General features: G+C 35.0%; 2 protein-coding genes across 5 annotated transcripts in view; both read right to left on the bottom strand.

The window, feature by feature from the left end:
- Positions 1-12,980, bottom strand: part of LOC139525424 (interleukin-6 receptor subunit beta-like) — a 52,590-nt gene that overhangs the window by 25,329 nt on the left and 14,281 nt on the right. For all 4 annotated transcript variants that reach the window (XM_071320776.1, XM_071320759.1, XM_071320769.1 and 1 more), the window contains exons 2-3: positions 3,197-3,283; positions 1,834-2,139 (exon numbers count right to left, since the gene is read on the bottom strand). In XM_071320776.1, the coding sequence (XP_071176877.1) occupies positions 1,834-2,139; positions 3,197-3,275 (385 nt within the window). In that variant the 5' untranslated portion in view covers positions 3,276-3,283. The remainder of the gene's footprint in view (positions 1-1,833; positions 2,140-3,196; positions 3,284-12,980) is intronic.
- On the bottom strand, positions 10,507-12,834 carry LOC139516903 (uncharacterized). The gene has a single exon (XM_071307764.1). It carries the CDS (start codon positions 12,832-12,834, stop codon positions 10,507-10,509), a length of 2,328 nt encoding a protein of 775 aa, XP_071163865.1.

Raw genomic sequence — 12,980 nt, 5'->3', positions numbered from 1 at the left:
AGTGTACGACCTTTCATTTTCAATTTTTTTCAATTTTTCGGATTGTAAGCATAAACATAATAAAAATCTTAATATTTAAAATTTAATTGCATTATGGGTAATTTCGGATCGTGTAAATAGAATGGGGAATGGTGTATGGTGTAATGTGTAATGTGTATGGTGCAAAGGTGTAACGTGTATTGTGTAATGGTACAAGGTGTATGGTATAATGGAATATGGTGTATGGTGTAATGGTGTATGGTGTTATTTGGAAGTTTACACCATCCAAGGACTGTAGTGTAGTGAGGTGAGACACAGACACAGTAATGGTGAACTATTTCATCATGGCGATCGTTTTTTCCCGAATAACATTACGTTTGTTGGTACTTACGTTGCAAGATCTTACCGCTTACCTGACTTTCCAATGTTAAAGTTTGAGTTCCTGGTGAAGGTATATGAAAAATTTACTTTTGATACTTTTCAGGATTTACCTGTATTAGGAGCGCTCAAAATAAATCATTTGAAATCAAGGGACTTTACAGACTCTTTGATCAATATAAAAAAGAAGATGTGGTATGATTGCCAATGAGACAACTGTCCACAAGAGACCAAAATGACACATACATTAACAACAATAGGTCACCGTACGGCCTTCAACAATGAGCAAAACTCATACCTCATAGTCAGCTATAAAAGGCGTCGATAAGACAATGTAAAACAATTCAAACGAGAAAACTAACGGCCTTATTTATATTAAAAAAATGAACGAAAAACAAATATGTAACACATAAACAAACGACAACCACTGACTTACAGGCTCCTGACTTAGGACAGGCACGTACATAAATAATGTGGCGGGGTTAAACATGTTAGCGGGATCCCAACCCTTCCCCTAATCTGTATAACAGTACAACATAAGACCGAACTATAAAAATCAGTTGAAAAAGGCTCATCAGGTGGACAAAAATACAAGTGGACGTGGTACTTATACATCCCGACACAAAAAGACACAATGAACAGATCTGAGAGTACTCTCATTTATCTGACAGCTAGTTCAAAGCCACTAACAACTAATAAAAAAATCATGCAGCTAAGTCTAAACATGTCGGTTTTGGTCTAATCAATATTAATCTAAACACCACAGAGAGATATCCATGTACGAATCGAAATTCATTCGTTACCCTAATGTTTCACCACTATATTTTCAATTGTTGTTTTTTATTTAAATTTTTCTAAGAATTTGCAATTTTGTACGCTAGTACTACACTATTTGTCATAATAAGGCAAACAGAATAGCCACATTCAACTTTGTCTTAGGAAGTTGAAACCGTCGTTTCTTTATAATTTCGTAATTTATTAACGGGGAAATATGTTTTTGTTTTAAATTCTGTAGTTATCGAAGCGTTTACTGTTAAAATGGCGATACCCTCGGGACTTATAGTCCACAAGCAGCAGAATCGATCCCTTGCTAGTATCAGAAATAAATACTTTATAAATTTCGTACGTCCTAAGCGTGTGACATAGTTTTGGATAGAATTAGAATATATTTTGAGGAGAATCAATTTGAAAATCATTCAAGTTAAATGAGAGAATACGAATGGAGATGATTCATTATATATATAGTTGATTTATAAATTTGATGTCACCATATTACTCATACAGTAGACGCCACTAGATCCTTTACCTCTTAACTGTTATTTACTGTTATATGTTGGAGGCATAACATTTATTATCAAAAATTAATGCAAGAAACTGCTATTAAACTACTCCTCAAAAATATCTGATGAACGATGAAGCGTTCATAGTCATTTAAAGTAGATAAATATTTCCTATTGAAGCATCTGTAGTACTCACATTCAGTGTCAACATAGACGGTATCCACTGTGGCAAAGTTGGAACCGGGAAATGGATCGACAGAAACAGGATTCCGAAGGTTACATGAATACTTTCTCATAAATACTGTTGTCATCAATGTACTATATTTCAATGAAGCATTGGTTATGATAGTTGTTTCTGTCTCTAATACTTCTATATCAGTCCAGCCATACGAAAAGAACAATTTAGATGAGTTGTCTCCATTTTCAACAGTTTGTGATGTTAATGTACAAGTAACATTTAAATATTCACCAACAAACAAATATGGTTCACTTTGGTCCAGTTCTACAAATAATTAGAAATATGCATAAGGATTTATTCTAATAAGATGTAAAAGATTTCAATTAAGAACGTACTTAAACTTTGATTTGTATTTCTTAATTTTGTTTTCCCTATTTACTTTCTGGCTTGTATTTAATGCAGCACTGTTAACAACAAGCACACGCATTTGCTCAATAAAAATTTGATAAATAAGATGCTCTTTACATATTAAATTTTGCCGTAACTATATGTATAGATTATCAGGGTTTCTACATATTGATATCGTAAAATATCAGCCATGAGCCAGAATGTAAACCTTTTTGTCGAGTGAGCGCAGCGAACGAGCTGAAAAAATTCTCATTGTGTCGAGCGGCTGATATTTTACGATATCTATACGAAGAAAACCCGATTATCTGTTTATCTGTTTATCGTTCTATTACTGGTCTTTTCTTTCTCCTAAAGATAGTTTTACGCTTGACGAAAGCAAGCGTGATAACGTCTTCTCTCGCATTGAAACGTCTGTGATAACTTATCCTCTCATATTGTGACGTCGCTGATAATGTCTGGTCTCGTTTTGAAGTCTTGATACGAGAATTACGGAGCAATAGAGCAGGGTGATATGGGCGTAAGGACGAACGATATTTACAATTTTAAGAAAGAGGGGCTTATTTCGATCTTTGCTATACAGCAATTTTGAAGATCGCTTACATTTTTATAAAACTAGGATTTATGCACCATTTTCTATATGCCAATATCAGTTCAGGAATATTACAGTTGCTATCCATTCGTTTGGTGTGTTTGCGCTTTAGATTTGGCCATTTGATAAGGTACTTTTCGTTGAATTATCATCGTAGTTCAGTATTTTTGTATTTCATTTTATCCTATATGTTAATCTATGTGATACAACATAGCTTATCTGAAAGTAAGAAAATTGCTTTTACCATTTAAAAAATGTGTGTACAATAAACGCTGAACATAAGAATTAATGACTCCTGTGAATTAAACTTTCTAATTGTGACTCACAAAAGCAATACTTTCAGTAAAATATTTCATTTAAACCAATATTCAGATTTCTACTAACCTCCTATTACTTCTGTCGGGAAATAAAATCCATTTGCAAAACCCCAACTAACCATACACAGAAAGATAACAAGCTTCATGGTGAGTCCTAAAATAAAATATATATCGAAAAAAAATATTTAAAAGTTAGTAGAGGTAAACTGATAGTCAGTGACAAAAACTTTTCAAATAAGTTCTAAGCGATAGCTGCCTCGCTGTTGGCATTCTTTTTTTAGCTGTCCAGGTACTTGAATTCGAAATGATCATATCTGATGTACAGTAGTTGTCGTTTGTTTATGTAATATATACGTGTTTCTCGTTTCTCGTTTTGTTTATATAGATTAGACCGTTGGTTTTCCCGTTTGAATGGTTTTACACTTGTAATTTTGGGGCCCTTTATAGCTTGTTGTTCGGTGTGAGCCAAGGCTCCGTGTTGAAGGTCGTACTTTAACCTATAATGGTTTACTTTTTAAATTGTTATTTGTATGGAGAGTTGTCTCATTGGCACTCACACCACATCTTCCTATATCTATATACAAAACTAACGTTAATGTGAAAAACATAAAGATTTATTATGCTAAAACTTTTAAATTATTATCATAATTAGCATAGAACAATAGTTTTACTTCCTGGTCTAGTAAGTTTGGTAATGTATTAAAGCATAGTTTGATAAACATGCAATCTAGTGCCTAGTTAATTATGCTTTCTTATTCAACCATGTTTTTAATAGGGCAAATAAAGTGGTATAGTAGAAAGAAATAGCTGTGGAGAGGGGATTTACGATTTTATGTACGAGAAAAGTGTAAAGTGTACAAACGGAATTCATGTTTATGCCTACGTACTGAGCATGCAGTTTCGAAGTTGTAAACATTATTTCTTTGTTAAAGCATTGGATTTCTAATAAAATACTATTGAACTTTAAATCGAGTTTGTGTTTATGTGCTGTTTAATGTGTATCATCGGATTTTGTCGTCCATGTACGAGTGAAAGGAATGACCGGATACTTATACACCAACGACACCGAACAAACACCAACACAAGAAAACGCACTTTAGTTTATATTTTTGTCACAATATCAAAATGAAAGAAAAATAAGGTAAATAAAGGCAACAGTAGTATTCTGCTATTCGAAAGTCACAAATTGATTGAGAGAAAACAAATTTGGTTTACAAACTAAAACCGAGGGAAACACATCAACCATAAGAGTAAATAAAGGCAACAGTAGTATACCGCTGTTCAAAACTCATAAATCCATGGACAAAAAACAAAATCGGGATAACAAACTAAAACCGAGGGAAACGCATTAAATATAAGAGGAGAACAACGACATAACACTAAAATGTAAGACATATAGACAAAATCCCACGAGAATAACAAATATAACATATATATATAACATCAAAACCAAATACATGAATTTGGGATAGACAAGTACCGTGACACGTCTTATCGCAATGTGAATTTACACTCAAAAATAAGAGAAAACAAACGACACAACGTTATAATGTAATACACACAGAAACGAACTATAATATAACAATGACCATATTCCTGACTTGGTACAGGGCATTTTTAAAGGAAAAAATGGTGGGTTGAACCTGGTTTTGTGGCATGCCAAACCTCGCACTTTTATGGCCATGTGAAATATAACATCAAAATGACAACACAGGACTACAATATAAATAAATTGGAGAACACAATTGACAAAGAATCACACGAACAACAGCCAACAAAAGGCAACAAGTTCAAAATTTTAATACGCCAGAAGTGTATTTTGTCCACACAAGACCTATGTGTGACGCACAGATACAAAAGTTTGAAAGCCGAAACGAGTACAAAGTTGAACAGCAACGAGGACCAAAAGATCAAAAAGGGTTGTGCCAAAAACGGCAAGGGTTTTCTGTTAAGTTACCAGAAAATCCCTATAATTTAGAGTAATTTATACTTTTGCAAACAGTAAATTTAATAAAATGAATATTCAAAAGATGTACATGATAAAGCTGAAGTATTAACTAATTACAGGAAACAACTGAAATACATTTACATAACCAGACATTTGAAACACAAAAGTAGACACATCCGAATACGTTTAAACCTCTACGCCAAGTGACGTCCTATTTGAAACTGAAAAATGACGAAAAAATGACGTCATTTGAATTAGTAAAACAGAGCATCAAAAAATGAAAAATGACGTCACATAAGAATGAATAAGATAGAATTAGGATTAATTTAAGATTATGTATTTGAACTAAATACTGATATTGCATTTAATAACAAAGCACATTTTAATTCTTATTAATATAAAACTGAGGTAGCAATTAACTATATTATAAAACTATGTCAGGTTTGTTATGAATCTAACTTCAAACGTAAAATATCGTACTGATTACTTTGAACGAAATCAAATCTGATAAATGAAGGCGGTGATTAATTTTCTTTACCATAACACATAAATATAATAGAAAAGACGTCAACACATTTGACAAAATCCGATGAGAATTACAAATATAACATTAAACATTTAAACTAAATACATGAATTTGGGATGTATAAGTACCGTACCACGTCTTATAGTAATGCGAGTTCACACTCGGCAAAACAGTCACAATCGGGAATAAGTCACGTTTAGTAATTAAAAGATTAGACGACATTATGACAAAACACAATCTACCATGTGGTAAAAATGTCCTTAGCTAGTTTGGTCAACGAAACATCGTATGGATCCACCAAATCGTGATGGTGTCCATAAAATTTACGGAGTGTCAATTTTAATCTGTCCTCCTCATAACTTTGTTGGAGCAGTTTCTGCGTAAGGAGCACACTCCTGTATATGAAGTCCGTATAGTGTGAACAAGCACGTGAATAACGTATCAATTGTGATATGTAAACACCATACGAAGGGGCAGAGGGTATGTTACTGCTGAGAAATGGGAAATTGATAATTGGGAAGTTGAAATCGTCCCGTTTATCATAGATTTTCGTGTGAAGTCGTCCATCTACGTCAATATTGAGGAAAAGATCAAGGTATGAAGCAGTCCTTCTAGTATCAGTGGTATCCTTAATTTCAAGTTCACTTGGATATATGAGATGTAAGTATTGGCTGAAATATGGGTTATTCAATGATAGAACATCATCAATATATCGGAAAGTAAAATTAAAGAATTTCGCAAGGTGCTTTTTCTTTTTGTCTTTTAGAAGGTTCTGAATGAATTCTGCTTCATACGAGTACAAAAACAAATCAGCCAGCAGGGGTGCACAATTAGTACCCATTGGAATACCGACTGTCTGTTGAAATATAAATCCTCCAAACTCAACAAATATATTGTCGATCAAAAAGTCCAGCATTTTGATAATATCATCTTCTGTATATTTTCTGGGAGATTCAGTGTGATTTTTCACAAAATATGAATTATTGTAACCCAAAACAAGAAATTTGTATCTACGATTTCCATTTTTATAGAAAAAGCTCTGTTTTATGAGATGGTGTAGTCGATCTTTCAACTGAGCATGGGGAATAGTAGTATATAGCGTAGAAAAATCAAAAGTTTTTATGTTGCTGCAAAATTGCAAAGATTGTGATTGAAGGTTAAGCAGTAGATCTTTCGAATTTTTGAGAATCCACATCTGGTTAACACCACTGGTAGAATATATCTCCTCACAATATTTTTGAAGCCCATCTTTAACTGTCGAAAGAATAGTAGTCAGTACTTTAGAAAGATGTTTGGTTGAACATTTTGAAGACCCAGCTATGTATCGTTCTTTATATGGAGTTTTGTGTAATTTGGGTATCCAGTATAATGAAGGCAAGTTTTCTTCGTTTTCTTTGATGTTGATACCAAAAGAAAGAAGGACAGATTTATGATTTTGTAAAATTTCGTCCTTGGTAAATGATGTTAAAGAATATGTAGGATTACCAGTAGTTTTATCAATTCCAAGCTCTGTAGTGAGACATTGCAAATAATGTTTTTTACATATGAAGACAATATTAATGGAGGCTTTATCTGCTGGAACAACGACATATTTGTCATGCAAAGAGGATAAAGCATCCACAACCTCCGGATTCTTGAAAGGGTTAGAAACTTTAGTACTCATATTACATCGTAGTTTTTGTATGCGCCTCTGAATGCATGATCGAATAGCTTTGATCCATTCAGACAAAGTGTCCAGTTCTGGTTCGTCTGGTTCGCGCTTTACCCATTTTCTTGCATAGTCCTCAACTGCATCCATCAGTAACTTGAAATTCTTTTTCCAGTTGATGGGCTGGGGGATTCTATATTTTGGTCCCTTGGCTAACAACTCTCTTAGTTGTTCATTGGTAACGATGCCAAGGTCTCCAGTAATAATATGACCAGCTGGACTGTAATTGTATTGTGACGATGCACATGAGCAATCCGGAGGCTTGGATTTTGTATCTTTGAGGTTAAAAGCCTCTAAAACTCTCTTGTGGTTGAAAATCTTGGATGCAATAGACGTGGTGTAAGTATAAGAAATAACAGGTGTAGCTTTATTTTTGAAGTAATCAGGTATAGTTTTTTGTACAGATTTTTGATGGAAAATATTGCTAATATTTATAGCATCTAAACCTTTATTGGCGAATTCTACCTTAAAAAAATTACGTTTTTCCTCACTATTGGATGTAGTCGATACGGGTTTGAATAGTCTATGGTTAGCAATGTCCATGATAATTGCAACTAATCTATACAAAACAGAACGAGAATCAGTAACGGAAGTATTTTGGGCATCTTGAAATAGTAAAGAAAGTTTTGACAATGGAATGGAGTATAATTTAGTTCTAATATGATGAATTCCTAAAGGTTTTTGAACAGACGTTAATAGACTATCAATTGTCACGGTGTGTACAGCAGGTGGTATATATTTTCTGTGACCATGACTTCTATTTCGTCGAGCAGAAGTATTAAACAATTGTAATGTATTGACAGTACTACACCTGGGACTAGACAAAATACCTACACCATCAATTTTGTCATTGCATCCATAGGGAATGGCTGTTCCCAACTCTCTTATCCAAAAGTTAAAACAACAAAACAACAGCAACACTGAAGAGCAACAACAAAAAAAAACGACAATGTAACACACACAGAAACGAACTATCAGACAACAAGGGCAATTTTCCTGACTTGGTACATGATGTTTTAAGAAAAAAAAATGGTGGGGTGAACTTTGTTTTGTGGATAGGAAAACCTCGCACTTTTATGGCAATGTTGAATATAACACTAAAATGACAATATTACATGACCGGACTACAGTACAAACAAATGTAAAATCTTTTAGGACAGAGAAATACACAAATAAATAATGCAATAGTACATTTCGACATGCTAATAGTTACCAAAGGTACAAGGCAAGTGGCAGGGAAGAAAATCCTGAGTTAAAAGTAATATGCGAAATTATACTTATTTTAGAAATGATCAGTATCTTGAGGGTTATTCACTTTTGTTGTGGAAGAAAAATAACGTCTTACTAGTTTAGATGCTTTATGATCGTAAGAAAAAAGATATACGTAACAATAACGTTACGTTACATTAACAATAGTGTGCGCGAAAGTACGGGAAACAATTACATAAGAAAACGATCTAAAGTCTCTTGGCCTATATTCACGACATTCTGGGGGCCTCAAAATGCATAAGAAATAAAATTATGTTAAATGATAAATAATTAAAACTTTAAAGTTCTATAAATGGATCACATTGAAAGTTTTTTGTAATTTCACTTTACGTTAACTGTCCTTCACAAAAATCCTATAACAGTTACTATAGTTCTAATGGATATAACTTCACAATTGGTCGTGTGGTAACTAGTCCTCTAGAAGTCCGTACTTTTGCTGCTCGAATAAGTCCATCTCCTCCTTTGATGACGTCTTCTATTGTTCCTAATCTCCATAAAAGTCGTGGCGATTCACTTCCTAGTTGAACTACATCACCGATGTTTACTTGTCCAGTATGTTTTCCAGAGGCTCGATGATATTCACGTAATCCGGTAAGATATTCATTAGACCAGCGTTTTGCGAAATGGTCTAATAAGAGTCCTTGTCTCTCAAATAGTTTGTTGGCTGTGATCGTATCAAGTTCTTGAATATTCGCGTTGTGTTTGTCGTTGTGCATCTCTGTGGTCGTAATAATCCTCCCGTGTAAAAGATGAGACGGCGTCAAGGGTTCGGGATCTCTTATATCTGAAGATATATATGTAAGTGGGCGATTGTTTATAATAGTTTCAATTTCAGTGAGTATTGTTGTCAAAGATTGTTCGCTGACGAGTGCTTTACAAATACTTTCTTTAATGTCATTTTCGTTAAGCCAATTAGACGTTCCCACCATCCGCCATACCACGGCGCTCCTTTCAGAATGAATTTCCAGTTGATATGTAAATTCAGCTGACTTTGAAGTGCATTTGATGCGGCTACAAATGTAGGTGCGTTATCAGAATAAATAGTTTGTTGTGTTCCTTTTCGACTGATAAAACGTCTAAATGCTAGGATAAAAGTGTTCAATGACAAATCAGGTACACGTTCCAAATGTATAGCTCGTATACATGCACATGTGAATAAACATATATATACCTTTCGCGGTTGTGTTGATGTATCTTTGATGTGTAGAGGTCCGGCAAAATCTATCCCAGTTGTGCAAAATGGTATGGTGTCTTTTACTCGATCCTTTGGTAGTGGTGGTGGTTCCGGGCTGTTATACGGTTTACCAATTATTTTTTGGCACTGTATGCATTTACGTAAGACACTGTTCACACTTTGTCGAATTGCTGGTATCCAGTACGATTGCCTTATATGTGTTATTGTCTGACCGACTCCTGTATGTAGATTTCTTAGATGTGCGTCCATAATGACAAAATCTGTAAGTTTGTGGTTCTTTGGTAGTAAAATAGGAAACTTCGCGTTTTCTTCTATAGATGAATTTTGTATTCTGCCTTTACATCGTATGATTCCATTTTCATCCAAATATAAACGTAACTGTTGTACAAGCGATAGTGATTTAACTTTCGGGTTTAACGAAATATGTTCTAACTCTTTCACGAACCTGTCTTGCTGTGTATCTTTGATCCATAAATTCATAGCTAATGAAATTTCCTCTTTTGTTAGACTTGTTCTTAGGTTCCTGTCACCTTGTGAACTCCGTAGTCGATATGGACGTTTTTTCTGGCAGTTCTTAACGAATTTCAAGACGTATCCAGTTACAGTTAAAAGTCTATTTAGATCAGAATACCTGTTCATGTCTATGATTTGTGATATTCGCTGCGGATCACTTGGTATTTTATCGTCACTTCTGTGTGTCTTTGGTCCGGTGATATTAGATAGCTGAGTGCTTATTTCCACATGTCCTGTCCAGATTTACACTCGTCCGTTAACCACTGGGGTCCATTCATCCATAATCTCGAATCTTCAAATTGCGATGCAGTCAATCCACGTGTTTGTAAGTCAGCTGGGTTCATTTCTGTGGGTACATATTTCCATTCATGAGTTTCAGTTAGTTCTTTAATTTCACTAACACGATTTTTTACAAACTTGTTTAATGATTTCGATGAGGTGAGCCAATGTAGAACTATTTGGCTCTCGATCCAAAATACTGCTCTTTTGATTCCTAAGTTTTTGATTACATCTTTTGAGAGTCGTGCTCCAATCACTGCAGCCATTAATTCTAATTTTGGTAAAGTTATTAATTTTAACGGTGCAACACGGTTCTTCGCGATAACAAGTGTCGACCCTGTGCCTTTACTCAAGTAAACAGAAGCTCCGTATGCTTTCTGACTTGCATCAACAAAAATGTGTAGAGTAGACTCGCTAGTTTCTTCGTCCTCGTTTGCAAAATAGTATCTCTGTATTTGAAGTTTCGTAGTTATCTGTAAGATGTCATTCTTCACATCGGTCCATTCGTTTTCAATTTCTTTTGGTAGTGTCTTGTCCCATGCATATCCTTTTTTCCAAAGGTCTTGAATAAGTGTTTTTGCTCTAATTGTTATCGGTCCGAGTAGTCCTAACGGGTCATATATAGCGGAAGACTGTCTCAAAAGTTCACGTTTTGTCAACTGTGTGTCCATCTTTAATTGTTTTGTTTCGGCAAAGCTGATTGGATCTGATTCTGCATCCCAGCGCATTCCCAATATTTTTGTCTCCTTGTCTGAATCCAATACTTTTTCTGATAGGGCTAAATCTCTGAGTTTGTCGCTGTTGGACATCCATGACCGTAAATTGAAGCCTCCTTGTTTTAGCAATTCTCTGGATTCATTGAAGTATTTAATTGCGGCTTCTTCTGAGTCCATGCTAGATAGTATATTGTCAACATATAGATCTTCTTGTAGAATTGAAGCTACTTTGCTCGGATTCATGGATAAATGTTTCAGTAATGTTGCGTTTAAAATAAACGGCGAACACGTTGCTCCAAAAAGAACAACTTTGAATCTGTACACAATCAACTCACTTGTTGGGTCATTTAAATCGGACAACCAAAACAAACGTGTGGCGTCTCGGTCTTCATTGTCAAGTCTTACTTGTAAAAATGCTTTTTTTATGTCCGTTGTGATGCCATATTTTCCTAATCTAAATCTTGTAAGAATGCTTGTCAACTTATTTAAAATGGGTGGTGCTGAAGATAGGCAGTCATTAAGGCTGGGTAAATCTGGATTTCCATGGCAACTGCAGTCATATACAATCCTAATAGGGGTCGTGTTTGAATCTTTCTTAACGGGATGGTGTGGTATGTAGTGGATTCTTCCATGCTCGCGATCTATTTCTGTAATGGGTACCTTTTCTATGAAGTCTTTCATCTCCTGTTCTTTGATAATCTTGTCGTATAGATTTAACATATCCGGATCTTTAACCAACCTATCTATAATCTTCTGGGTCCTCCTTCTTGCTATATATTCATTAGTGGGTAACTCGGGAAGATCTGGTTTCCATGGTAGTTTTGCGACATATTTATTTTCCTTAAATGTTATGCTAGAGTTTTGGTACTCAAGTATTAGGTTTTGTACATTTTTTGTGTTTTCATCAGAATCCGCCTCTAATCCGCTCGACTCAATTTCCCAAAATTTCTGTAAATCGCACTCCTCGGGTTTGTGCTCAACTAAGACATTCATCATCGTAGAGTTCCATTGTTGAGTGTTGATATCTGTGTTCAGTGGTCCTGATAGCAAATAGCCTATTTTAGATTTAACAGCTGTTGGTCCGTCACCTCGAATAATTTCATCTTGTACTAAAGACCAGTAGTAGTCTGCTCCAACGAGAAGTGAAATGGAAAACTTTTCATCCTGCGTAACTGGGTGGGCAAGTTGTAATCCTCGTAAATAGGGCAAGCTGTTAATGTTTACTCGTTTCTTCATATGTATCGGTGCGGCAATTTTTGGAACAATAATTACTTCCATTGGAATTCTTTCTTTTCCTTCGGTCTCAATGGATAATGTTGCTTTCTCCAGGTTGCGTACATCACCTTCTTTCCCGCCAAATGCAGAAATTTGCATGCTTACTATACCAGTTGGTTTGATATGGAGTTTCTCTACTAGTTCTTGAGAAATAAATGAATTCTGGGCGCCTTCATCGAGTAGAATGTTAGTCATAACACTTTCATCATGGTACCATACGGGCACTACGGCGGTTTTCAATAGAATTTCGGTATGTGCTGTAACTGCAGAATGCATAGCGGCACTCTTTGTTTCTGTGGTACTTTGTAGCTCTTCGTTGACAGGTTTTGTTGTGGCTTTATTTTCATTTGAAGTGGAGTTTTCATTTAGTAAATTATTACGGCAGATGCTACTGTGATGTTTCTTACTGCAATTTCGGCAAC

The sequence above is a fragment of the Mytilus edulis genome, chromosome 1 (genome assembly GCF_963676685.1).
Source record: "Mytilus edulis chromosome 1, xbMytEdul2.2, whole genome shotgun sequence".
Lineage (NCBI taxonomy): Eukaryota > Metazoa > Mollusca > Bivalvia > Mytilida > Mytilidae > Mytilus > Mytilus edulis.
This window is presented reverse-complemented; position numbering and strand designations above follow the sequence as displayed.

Coding starts and splice junctions, on each gene's coding strand:
- LOC139516903 (XM_071307764.1), bottom strand. CDS start 12,834: ATGCATTCTGCAGTTACAGCACATACCGAAATTCTATTGAAAACCGCC.